Genomic DNA, 13,163 nt, shown 5'->3' on the forward strand with positions numbered 1-13,163 from the left:
GACATTAATTGTAGTTAAATCCAAGTGATCAACTTCTGAACTTCTAGTGTCTGACTTAGGAAGCAACTGTGTCCCTAAACAAACTATTGAGATAGCCTTTTCACTTTTGTCCTGTATCCCAGACTCTCCTCTTCTCCAAATCAAGCATCCCCAGCTTCTTTCTATAAATGACCCCAGTCTGGCCATTCTCCTGTGGACACTAGACTTGGAAATGCCCTGGTGTATGTGTAGGCCATGGGGGCAACAGTGCAGGACTGTGCCCAGCTTGGCTGGTTGGAGGGGGAGCTTCTGGGGTTGTTCGCAGATCAGGCTCCCTAGGGTTAAAGAGAAGAATCAAGCCTTGGTTGTCACGAGGGGTGGAGTTACACACACGTGCTACTTCCTTTTCCTCCTCACATTGCAGCTTTGTCAGGGCCAGGGGCCATCCAGTGTGCCACCCATAACCAAACCCCGCTGCCCCTGGTATTCACAGGCCTGGAAGGACCACGTGAGGACTCCAGGTGCTCCTGGCCGACCTCTGCAATATGCGCATCACACACGTGGTGCTTGAGCTAGCATCCTGTCTGCCACAGGAGCAGGTGCTAGCTCTGGGGCGAAACGGGCTTTTCTGCATGAACAAATAGTTTAAGAAGAGAAAGGCTGTTTCTTGGGTACCTTGTATGTGCCAGAGTCTCTGCACACATCATCGTGAATCTCCAGAACAGCTCTGCAAACCAGGAGTTACTGTCCAGTGTTGCAGGCACTTGTCCAGTCACCCTTCTCCTAAGTGGACAGCCAGTGGCTACCCCTAGATCTCCGTGGCCCTGACCTCCAGCACTTTGTCCAACACACCAAGACCCATGTCTGTGGGGAAGGGTGAGTAGCACATGTAACATGCTTATAACACGGCTGAGCACAAACAGGCACTCAGAAGTACCCGCATTCTCTGTCTCCCGACCCTCAACTTTGACATTTGTACCCAGGACAAACTCCCTGAATGGAATGGATTGTGACTAGGTGGGTTTGAATAATGAATGTCTAACTACGTTAAAATGTCATCTCAATGCTTGGGGCCTCTTCAGGGTGGCACAAGTCTATTTAGTAACCAGATACCTACTCTGAAAAGCCCAGAAGTAGGGGTGATCGGAGGCTTGTTGTTATAACCAAGTGTGATAACAAGAGCCAAGCGCAAGCTCAGGGTTGGGCACATAGAAGTCAGTCAGTGTCAGTCTTGATCACACTTATCAAGAGTTGGTGTTCACATGTGATGTGCTGGATACTGATGTTTGTCCTGAATATTTCATTGAAAATTGTTTTGAGAGAGAGAGAAAATTGGTGTGCCAGTACCTCCGCTACTGAAATCGAACTCCAGACACTTGTGCCACCTAGTGGGCATGTGTGACCTTGCACTTGCCTTCCCTTTGTGCGTCTGGCTTACATGGGATAAGGAGAGTCAAACATGGGTCCTTAGGCTTCACAGGCAAGTGCCTTAACCACTAAGCTATCACCCCAGCCTGTCCTGAATATTTCAAACACCCACATTTAGCCAGTTCTCCATGCTGTCTCCCTTACTATATTCATGGGTGATAAGTGTCCCCCCCCCCAGGGACTCAGAAGTGAATCTCTTCATAAAACAGGATGGAGACACATGTGTATTTTGGAGACTGGAGTAGCAGCTGCATGGAGTGGTGCTGTGGGTGTGTCCCTTGCCTGGCAGAGGCCACATGGCTCTACAGCAGCTGGCTGCACCAAGCCTGACTAGGCAGGTCTGTGCAGGCACATTCCTGCAGCCTTGCCAGCACCTCTCCCGGCCAGCTCATGTCCCTGCTTCATCCTGCTCACTTCCCCGACTAGGGCAGATGCTATCACTTCTAAGAATTGGAGAGATTCTTCCCCAGCCAACAGGCAGGTACTGACGGCCAGGCCACGCAAGGTGTTGACAATAAGCTGAACAAGCTTCCAGGGGACCAAGAGAGGGAACTCAATGCCCCCACCAAAGACTAATGCCTTGCAAAGCTTGGCATGCCTAGTCCCTGGTGGCTTACTCATGCAGGGCCTTGTTTCTCTGCTCTCAGGGTTCCCATTTTCCAAAGCACTATATGGTATTAAGGGTCAGTTTTGGTCCTGTAGCAGGGCCTGATCCTGGCTCTAAGGCTTGTGAAGATGGCATTATGGGTTCCTTTCCTTTTTCTTTTTGTTAAATATTTTATTTTAAAAATTTATTTATTTATTTGACAGAGAGAGAGAGAAAGAGAGAAAGATAAAGAATGAGCACATCAGGGCCTCCAGCCACTGCAAAGAACTCCAGATGCATGTGCCACCTTGTGCATCTGGCTTACATGGGTCTTGGGGAATTGAACCGAGGTCCTTTCACTTTGCAGGCAAGCACCTTAACCGCTTAGCCATCTCTTCAGCCTATGGGTTCCTTTCTGAGCCTGCAATATGTCTTCCTTCCCTTTCCAGTGTACGAAGTGGTCACAGCCACGGGAGATGTTCGTGGTGCAGGGACGGATGCCAATGTCTTCATTACAATTTTTGGAGAGAATGGACTCTCTCCCAAGCTTCATCTCACCAGCAAGTAAGTACTGCTTTGGCCCAGGTGGGCTAATGGAACACAGGGGTGGCCTTCTGCTCTGGAGAGGACCACCCAACTACGGGCATGCTAAGCATCCAGGAGCCTCAGTGTATCTCAGTTGGGGTACCTTCCTGCCCCTCTCATGATTTTGTGAACAGAGATGCCTAGTTTGAACCTTCCAAGAACTCCTTTGATGTGGGAAAACAAGACACTCAGGACAAAGAATCTGGGTCTAGGATAAGCTTTACCACTCAGCGTCATGTGCTTTTGGCCACATCTCATTGCATTCAAAGCCTGATCTCCTCCGTTGACTGTTGGGAGATGGAATGTTGCAAGGATCAGGCATGCGAGGATGTGATGAGCTTAAGATGCTTGGCATGGAGGGCTCATAGAGAACAGCATCTTTGGAAACCTGTCTGGCAGGCACACACACTTGGCATATGGGTCATGTCATGTGTATACTTGTGTACTTGTGTGTGCAGCTGTGTGTGGCCCAGATGCCCATGCCTTTTGCTTTTATGACCCCCCCAAGGGCAGAGGCTGTATTCTGTTTGGTCTCCTTCACTGCACACACACAGGCACGAACAAAAAGAATCAGAGAATTTCAGAGATGGCTCGGGGCCGTGGGGATGTGTGTTTAGTTGCCTTTAAGTCTGTGCTGTCTGGACCAGCTAGCTCTGAGCCCCGTCTTTCAGAACAGCCCCACTCTCTGTTACCATTGACAGACTGGGTTTCTGGATAGGATCTTCATGTAGTTGTATCAGAGCTCTTTGAAACCAGTGATCTATTCTACTGTGTTCATGGGGAAACTGAGGTCCAGAGAGAAGCAATGAGTGGCTCACAGTTCTAAAGCTTTCTGGTGGGCAAGCTGTTTCTTCACCCACATTCTTGGTACAGACATCTTACTTGACTACATGGCCCTGCAGACCTAGGGTCTGTATGTGAGAAACTCTAGGTGTGGTCTGTAGGGTTTGTGGCCTGGCACCTCAAAGGATGACCAAGGGGCTCTAGAGGGGTGGGTTTCCCAGGGTCAAAGACTCAGGACTTTGCTTTGCAGGCTGTTCAGCTTCTCAGTGTGTGCCTGCCTTGAGTGTGGGCAGTGGCACCCTGCAGCCGGATGGAGGCAGGCATAACACTGTATTTTGTCCATTTCTGCAGAACAGGGTACCAGCCTCCTTGTACTGTTCACACTGCACGTGACTCGTTCGTGGAAGTCTTTCCCTGCAGTGCTGTGGGCACGGTAAAGGGAATACATGAAATGTCCACTCTCTTTTGCCATATGTCCTCCCAGAAAGTGTGGCATAAGAGAGATGCCACTAGCCAAGGGGAGGTGGCCAACTGGCTTCTGGGGCCCGAGACTGCCTTTTTTATTGTTTAAAATTTATTTAAAATGATTTATTTTATTTATTTAATTATAGACAATAAGCCATGGTAATTCTCTCCTCTCCCCCACTTTCTCCTTCCTAACTCTACTCTCCATCATATATATCCTTTTCCCCCTCTCAACCAGTCTCTCTTATTTTGATGTTACCATCTTTTCCTCCTATTATGATGGTCTTGTGTAGGTAGCGTCAGGCTGCACAAAATGCACTTTTTCTTTGTGCAGAAGTCTCTCACTGTACTCCCTCTTTTTATGCACCCAGTATCCTCAGCTTCCCCTCTTCCCGCCCCACATCTGTTCACTTGTCAAAACTCCCCTGGAGCAGGCCTAGAGTCTCTGATACAAGGCCATATGAGGGGATGTCCCCGAGTCCCCATCCTGGGAGTCTTCCCTCTCAGCAGGGACAGAAAGACTATATGGTGGTGAAGAAGAAGGTTTGGATGAGCTGTCAGTAGGACATGGAAGCCAGATTCTCCAGGACCAGCCCAAGGACAGGACTCTGCAACCCTAATGACCCAAGGGTTGCTGGTGAGGCTCTGCCTAGATCTGTGTCATGCTTGAGGTTAGGCAGCAAGGGCACTGGACTGCCTAGGATGCCAGCCCTCTGGTCAGGAGAGCTTGACACCAGCCATGTGAATGCTGGTGAGGCTGGAGAAGGCAGTGCAGAGATGGTGTGGGCTGCACAGGGAGGGCAGGGGAAGGACAGTCTGGGCCTCCACCTCTGTCCCACTTGGTTAGTGGATAAGCTGAGCTCAACAGCCTGAGGTGGCACGTGGCCAGAGGGTCTCTGGTGGTGGGATGGACTCAGGTAAGAGAGCAGCTCAGAGGGCTGGCTGGACCCTGAGGAGCAGTTCGCCAGAGTCTGCAGAGAGAGTAGGAGCCCTGCCAGCACTGGAGCAGGCCTTGCTTGGAAGCCGAGCAGGGATTGCTCAGCTCACGGTGGTGGTTGATACCTCTGGCTGCAGGGATACCACCACTGTGAGCATGGACGGCAGAGAGGGAGGAGGAGGCCAGGCTCTGGCTGCGGTGAGAACCGAGGGCACTGTCTACAAAGACCGTGGTGTAGATGCAACGCAGGCTGGAGACTGGGTCTAGGAGACCAAGCTGGGCTTCCGAGGGATTCAGGATGCCTGTGCAACAGACCTAGGTGACAGCCAAGGTCGTCGGCTCCGGATCCCAGACGCAATGGTCACTGGTGGTTTTCAATCACCGCCATCTCCTCCGTGAGTCCCACAGTCAGCTCTTCCTTCCTCTCCACCCATTCCACACCCATTCCAAGCCAAGGTCGCTGTGTCAGCTGGGGCAGACTTACGCCAACACACACGCACATATGCACGTGTGCTTTTGTATATTTATATATAATGGTCTTCTCTGACTGTTGGGTCCTAGAAAGAGCTCACGCTGCAACTGTGCAAACAACTTAAGATAGAATACTAGATCCCTTAGTCTTAAATTTCAGCCACTACCTTTCTTGGAATCACTTCTGACCTCTTTCTCTACAGCCTCTGGTCACATCTCTCGTCCCCCTCCCTCCTCCTCTCAGCCTTCTTCTTTGCAAGGAGAGAGAGAGAGAGATAGAGAGAGAAAGAGAAGAGAAGAGAAGAGAAGAGAAGAGAAGAGAAGAGAAGAGGAGGAAGACAAAGAGACAATGGGCATGCCAGGGCCTCCAGCCACTGCAAACGAACTCAGATGCATGAGCCCCTTGTGCATCTGGCTTACGCGCGTCCTGGAGGATCGAACCTAGGTCCTTTGGCTTCTCAGGCAAACGCCTTAACTGCTAAGCCATCTCTCCAGCCCTCTTCTCCCTATTCGATCATTCCCTGACTCTGGCTCATTCCTGTGACTGTCTCCACGTCCTGGCTTCCCTCTCCCCTGCCTCAAATATAATGTAATACCTTCTTCAGAACAGGCTTTAGGGCCTGACTCCTAGGCAGTGAAGAATTGTAGTCATGCTCTTAGCTTCTCCCATGAGCTAATGAGCCCCCACCCCAGTGAAGTTCCCACAATCATGGCTTTGAGAGGAATCACCCATCTTCTGGGTTTCCTGGTCCCTTCCTGTTACTCAGGAGACCACACGTCCAAGATATGGCAAAAGGATGGGATTTCATGTATCTTCTGGAACACCGTTTTCTTGCTGAGAATTCACACCCCCCCACCCCACCCCGAGTGTGTTGGAGAATGCCTGGCATTTTAATTTTAGCTCGGGGGCTTCGCCTGCTTGGTGGTTAAAATGCCTTGTGCAGCCCACAGGGCTCTTCCTGGGGAGGGGGCGGGCAGGGGCGCTGAGTGGTGGCATGGGCAGGGCACCGCACCAGACTTCCTTTATTTGAGGCTGGGGAAGGAGCCGTGGTGAGGCCCAGCCGCCCACTGGGAAGCCCGAGGAGCTTGTACTGCTGACGTTTCTCACTTACCCCAAGTGGGTGTTTTAGGATCTGACTCAAGGGCGGGCAGGGTTCGGGACTTGTTTGCGACGGGCCCCACCACTCCCTGAGCGCAGAGTGCGCCAAACCCACCTACATGGCTTTTTGTTTTTTCTCTGAAGAGAGGCCTTCCTGCATGCCAAGGACAGGCTGGTTGGTCTCCGTGTCCTGAGCTCTGCGAAAGCTCACATCACACCTGGCAAAGCCCCAGCAGGGCACACCCCGCCCCGCCGCGTGGCCTTGGAATGCCTGCACTGCGCCCTCTGCTGGCCCCGGCAGACCATTACCTCGCGCCCAGCCCCAGGGACTGCAATTTAACAAGCTCACTGGAACCTGTCATGAAGTAGGGCTCCCCTTCGCCAAAAGTGGCTTGCCCAGCGTCCCATAAATCTCGGAGACACACCCAAGAAAGGCAGCTGCTTGCCTTCTAAGTCACACCTGGTCTTTGATTAAAAAACTGGAGTCGAGGCGCATGCCTTTCTTTAATCCCAGCACTTGGGAGGCAGAGGTAGGAGGGTTGCTATGAATTTGTGGCCACCCTGAGACGACATAGTGAATTCCAGGTCAGCTTGGGCCGGAGTGAGACTCTACCTCGAAAACACAGACAGATAGAAAAACTGGGTAGGAAGGGCTGGAGAGATGGCTCAGTGGATAAAGCTCTTGCTGCACAAGCCGGAGTACCTGAGTTCAGAACACCAGACTCCGTGTAAAAGCTGGAAGCCTGGGCTGGAGAGGTGGCTTTGCAGGTAAGGCACTTGCCTGTGAAGCCCAAGGATCCAGGCTTGATTCTCCAGGTCCCATGTAAGCGATGCACATGGTGGCACATGCATCTGGAGTTTGTTTGCAGTGGCCAGCACACCCATTCTCTCTCTCCCTCTCTGTAATAAATAAATAATTTTTAAAACAGCTGGAAGTATTGCAGGCTTCTGTAACCCCTGCATGCCCACGGTGAGATGGGAGCTGGAGATAAGAGACTGTGGGCTCTTGGACCAGGTAGCCTGGTGAACACACCAAGGAGAACAATAATGAGAATGAGAGACTCTGTCTCCCATGAGGTAGAGGCAAGGAACAACTCTGGAAAGATGTCCTTTGACCTCCACGGGTGTGTTATGGCATGGGCACCCCAGATTCACACATATGAACACACACATGCACACGTACCACAAAGGAACATGAATAGAGACACTTGCTCCTCTTCCCCTGCTCACTGCCAGTGACTGTTGTCCAGATATCTTGCACCCTAAGAAAATGACACCCAGTGGTCCCCAGATCTTCAGACAGTTTGTTCCTGTCAGCCTGCAGGGGGAAGAGGGTTCCTGACACATGGGGCTGTGCTTGCTTCCAGAATTTCAAAAGCAATTTGTTTTCTGTTCGGAAAATTTGAAATCAATATAGACAAGAGCAAATAACCAACACTTATCACAATCTTAGCCTGTAGACATGATATTTTTATTTTTGTATGAATCCTCCTACACGCCATTGTGCTTAAGTGAAGATGGTACCCTGTTTGGATTGACTGTTCTCTATTCATATATTTCATTTAACCTGTTTTTCTCCCAAGCTTGTATCACACATTTGTTATTATTTCGTTTAACATTCTTTTATAATAGGATTGTTAATGGGTGCAAAACATTTAATCATGTAGCTTCTCAGGGATCCCCATTCCTTAGGGTATTCATTTACTATAGAAATTCTTATTTGCTAAAAAAAAAAAAAATCAGTTTTTTTTTTGTTACATGCCAACAGAGAAAATACCATTATTCATGTCTCTGTTTCTCATTGACAAGATCCTGATGTGCAGAATCCATGTCTTTCCAACTTACTTAAGACCCTGAACCAAGCTGGAGTGGGCTATTGTTTCCCTACAGAAGTAAATTTGCACATCAGCCAGACCCTCAGGAGTGCTGGTTTGGTTTAGTTTCTCCCTCTCTTTTATTTATGGGGGGGGGGGAGCACACGTGAGAGAATTAGCGTGTCAGGGCTCCGGCTACTGCAGTCAACCTCCAGATGTGCATATCACCTTATGTGCAAACTTGCACTTGTGTCACCTTGTGTGTCTGGCTTATGTGGAATATGGGGAGTTGAACCTGGGTCCTTAGGCTTCACAGGCAAGCACCTTAACCACTAAGTCATCTCTCCAGCCCCCCCCCCTTTTTTTGTTTTTGCTTTTTCGAGGTAGGGTCTCACTCTAGCCCAGGCTGACCTGGAGTTCATATGTAGTCTCAGGGTGGCCTTGAACTCACAGAGATCCTCCTGCCTCTGCCTCCCAAGTGCTGGGATCAAAGGTGTGCACCAACATGCCCGGCTAGTCTTTTTAAAAATATTTTATTTTTGTTTATTTATTTGACAGAGAAAGAGGGAGAGAACGGGCATGCCAGGACCTCCAGCCACTGCAAATGAACTCCAGACGCATGTGCCCCTTTGTGTGTTTGGCTAACGTGGGTCCTGGGGAATTGAACCTGGGTCATTTGGCCTTGCAGGCAAATGCCTTAACCGCTAAGCCATCCCTCCAGCTTTTTTTAAAAAATGTAGTTTAGTTTCTCTGTTCAATGTTGGGTCTAGAAACTTTATTTTCCAGGAAGGAGGCCAACCTGTTCTTCACAGAAGAAACTTAGAATCCTTGCTCTTCCTGGAGCTTTAGCCTGACACTTCCTCTTTTTCTTATGGTGATGGTGGAGTAGAGCCTGTGTAGCCAGCATGGCTTGGTCCCACCCTCCTGCCCTCCCTCAGCAAGCCCCACCTGAGCACAAACACGCACCATCAGCCTGGGAGTCTCCTTTTGCCTCTAGCCAACCCAGAAGGTTCTGCCAGTCTCTCCGCCTCACTTATCTGTGCCCAGATTGCACCTTTGGGCTTCTGTCACTTGCAAGGCTGCCTCAGTGCACGTTTTCATGAGCTCTGTCCTCTAGGATGGCCTGGGCCTCTGCCGCATGATGTTTTTGCACCTTAAGGAAACTTCTCCCCATGGAAGATTGCTTACCAAAGTGGGTTCATCTGCAGAATGGCTCTGAAGAACCTCAAAGGCCTTCTTGGTACAGAACCTGAGCCTTGTGGCCTTGGAGAGAAGGCCCTCCACCCTCCCTTTTATTTTGTGGTATATTGATGGCCAACAAATGTTCATAATTATAAGTGGTGTTGGTCAGCTTTTCATTGCTGTAACAAGTACCTAAGATAAACCAACTTGAACAGAGCAAAGTTTTATTTTGCTTCATTGTTTGGGAGGTTTCAGCCCATGATCCGTTGGCTATGCTGTTTTCTGGTCTGGGGTGAGACAGACAGCTGTGGAGCAAGTTGCTCACCTCATGGCTGCCAGGAAGCAAAGAGAGAGAGAGAAACACACCCTTCAAGGGGTTTCCCCAGTGACCTGACTTCCTCCCATTAGGCTCCACTTTATTTATTTTGCAGTGTTGGGAATCTCTCCTAACGCCTCATACATGCTAGGCAAGTGCTCTACCACTGAGCTATACTTCTAGCCACTACTGTTTAAAGGTTTCCCAACAGCACCCAGGCTGCGGAAAGAGCTCTAAACGCATGGGCTTTATGGGAGAGGGACATTTAAAGTGCAAGCCATAGCACAGGCACACGTCTTCTGTGATTTCTCTCTTCCCCTGAGTTGTGTGCTAGTCTCAGGGAGCACTGGCTGGGAGCACAGGGAGGAGTCTACACTCTCAACTCAGAGGGCTCGGCTGTGGGGCAGGACTTGGTGCTGGAAGATCTGGGCTCTGGTCATTTGGGTTCCTGGTCCACGTAGAAGATGGAGCAGGTGTTGGCATGAGGCTTCAACTCCGGCGGATTCTGAGGCAAAGGTGCCTCCGGCCCTCAGTGTCCAAACGGCTTGAATGTTAGAGGCTCCGAAGCTGGTATTCGCCCAAGTACTCTGCACTGCAGGACAGCTCAGGGGCACTTCGTCTGGTCACCCTGCCTGCTGGATGCCAATTATGCATTTCCCTCACCGCCCTCACTTCCCTGGTGGTTGGTGGCTGGATTGGATGGGGGCGTTCCATTTCCTGTTGGAATGGCAGGCATGAAAGATGACCCAAGGTCTGCATCTACTTGGGCTGCCATTGCAACCCTTCTCACAAAGAGTAAGGCTGGTGAGGGGACAGACCCAAGGTCACCAAGGCATCCGTCACCCCCTCCCTCTTCCTCCAACCTCCCAACCCGAGCCCCCAGCAGGAATGGGACTGTGACTGTGGAGAGCTCTGCCACCAGCTAGAAGTTTGTTCGTCCCTAAAATGGGGCCAAGTCTGCCCACCATACTTGCCGTAAGGGCCAAACAAGAACCCAAGTGTGAGAGTAAGGAGCGTTACTGCCCACCTTTGGCCTCCTCCTCTCCAAGCAAGGCAGACAGGAGTCTTAGAATGGGGTCCAGTTGAATGCCACTCTCCCTGGGAGTGGGATGATGGAAGAGGAGGAGGATGCCAGCCCTTGGTTCTGTTCAAGAGCCCATGAGCCAAGCACCGATTGGCACTAACTGTCCATGTTCACTGCAGGAGTGAGTCTGCTTTCGAGAAAGCCAACGTCGATGTGTTCCGGGTGAGAACGAACAACGTGGGCCTCATCTATAAAATCAGGTGAGAGCTGGCCCCTGGCCAGGGTGCGGGTGATGATAAAGACAATATTGACATTTTCTGAATATTGATTCCTCCCTGGCTGCCATTTGAAGGAATATCAAAGGTCAAGATCCTTCCATCTTGGATGAAGCTAAGAGGATGTGGGACATGGCTGGGGAAGGGGCTGAGATGCAGGCAGTGTATTGCAGTGGCAATCATTAACTATAAGATACCCTCAATTCATAGACAAGGAAACTTTTCTAAATTCAAGTCACCAAATAACTGGAGCTATCTTTGGAATAATCTTTGGGTACCCTTGGTTCTGCCAGTGAACGTGTAGGTGTTGGCTTTCTCTAGGATTGAGCATGATAACACAGGCTTGAATGCAAGCTGGTACCTGAACCATGTCATTGTGACCGATATGAAGAGGCCTCATCTCCGTTTCTACTTCAACTGCAATAACTGGCTGAGCAAGGTTGAGGGTGACCGCCAGTGGTGCCGGGACCTGCTGGCCAGCTTCAACCCCATGGACATGCCTAGAGGTCAGTGGCTAGGCCGGTCTGCCCGTCATCAACCCCAGCCTGGGCTCTACCTCCTCTCCTCACCCTGTTTTACTGTTGGCCAAAGCCTGGTGAAACCCTATCTTTTTTCTGTGGCCCTCCCGGGAGCAAGCTTATGGACTGGGGAGGGGAGGCAGGGTGGTCAAGGGAGCGGGAAGCACACAGGACCTAGAGGTATGATGGGGGGTGGGCTCAGTCCTGGGGCTTCCTGTGTTCTCAAGAATTCTTGTTGATAAGTGTCTACTACCAAGAGCTCTTCTGGGACCAAGGCAGCCTTCCCAGTCTCCTTTTGCCTCCTTCCTCCCTCCTTTCCTTCCTTCCTTCTTCCTTTAATCATATATATATAAACATATACATATATACATATACATATATATACATACATATACATACATATATATACATACATATACATACATACATATATATATGAGAGAGAGAGAGAGAGAGAAAGAGAGAGAGTGAATGGGTGTCCCAGGGCCTCTTGCCACTGCAAAGAAACTCCAGATGCATGTGCATCTAGCTTTACATGGGTGCTAGGGAGTTCAATCCTGGCTCTCAGGCTTTGCAAGTAAGTGCCTTTAACCACAGAGCCATCTCCCCAGCCCCCAGTCTCCTTTCTTATGATGCCCAGGAAACATTCATAACCACCAGGGAAGACTCTGGATTCAGATGATATCGCTGGCCAAAGCTCCTCCATTCAGTCGCCATAGTTCTGTGGGAATAACGGAAGATAAGTGGACAAAATCTATAGAGCACACTGTAACCTGTGTCCCTTTTTCAGCCTTTGCCTACTAAAAAGTCGACCTAAGGCAGGGTGTGGTGGCACACACCTTTACTCCAAGTACTCGGGAGGCCCAGGGAGGAGGATCGCTGTGAGTTGGAGGACACCCTGTAACCACATAGTGACTTCCAAGTTGGCCTGGGCTAGAGCGAGACCCTACCTTGAAAAACAAAAACAAAAAAAAGGTGGAAAAAAAAATCACCATCTCCACCAGTTGTAGGTGCACAGTTCAGAGGCATTAAACACGTTTATTTTCTTTTGCTACCTTTTCCACCGTCCATCTCCAGCACTTATTATCTTCTCAAACGGAGACTCTGCCTCCCCCTGTTGAACTTGAACTCATCTTCTGTAACCCTATCCTCTGCTCACCTTGGCTCTATCTTCTGTTTCTATGAGTTTGACAACTCTAAGAATCTCATATAAATGGAATCATGTAGGCTTATTTCACTCAGTTAAAATCTTCAAGATTCATCCACACTGTAGCATGTGTCTGCTTTTAATTTCTTATATATATGTATACATATATTTATGTATCTTCAAGCAGGGATAGACAAAGAGAGAAAGACAAGAGAGAGAAAGAGAGAAGGGGGGCAGGGAGAGAATGGACACGTCAGGGTCTGTAGCTACTGCAAACCAATTTTAGATATATGCGCCCACTTTGTGCATCTGGCTTTAAATGGGTACTGGGGAATCAAACACAGGTCACTGGGCTTTGCAGGCAAGCACTTTAACTGCTGAGGCATCTCTCCAGCCTCTAATTTTAACTTCTTTTTAAAATATTTTATTTGCTGGGCGTGGTGGCGCACGCCTTTAATCCCAGCATTGGGGAGGCAGAGTTAGGAGGATTGCCATGAGTTCGAGGCCACCCTGAGACTACAGAGTGATTTCCAGGTCAGCCTGATCTACAGTGA

At 49.8% G+C, this 13,163-nt stretch overlaps 1 protein-coding gene across 3 annotated transcripts in view; it reads left to right on the forward strand.

Moving 5' to 3' along the window:
- Loxhd1 (lipoxygenase homology PLAT domains 1) overlaps window positions 1–13,163 on the forward strand; it is a 206,281-nt gene that overhangs the window by 25,374 nt on the left and 167,744 nt on the right. For all 3 annotated transcript variants that reach the window (XM_045144249.1, XM_004656811.2, XM_004656812.2), the window contains exons 2-4: window positions 2,443–2,557; window positions 10,849–10,929; window positions 11,266–11,450. In XM_045144249.1, the coding sequence (XP_045000184.1) occupies window positions 2,443–2,557; window positions 10,849–10,929; window positions 11,266–11,450 (381 nt within the window). The remainder of the gene's footprint in view (window positions 1–2,442; window positions 2,558–10,848; window positions 10,930–11,265; window positions 11,451–13,163) is intronic.

The sequence above is a fragment of the Jaculus jaculus genome, chromosome 2, assembly GCF_020740685.1.
Source record: "Jaculus jaculus isolate mJacJac1 chromosome 2, mJacJac1.mat.Y.cur, whole genome shotgun sequence".
Taxonomy (NCBI): domain Eukaryota; kingdom Metazoa; phylum Chordata; class Mammalia; order Rodentia; family Dipodidae; genus Jaculus; species Jaculus jaculus.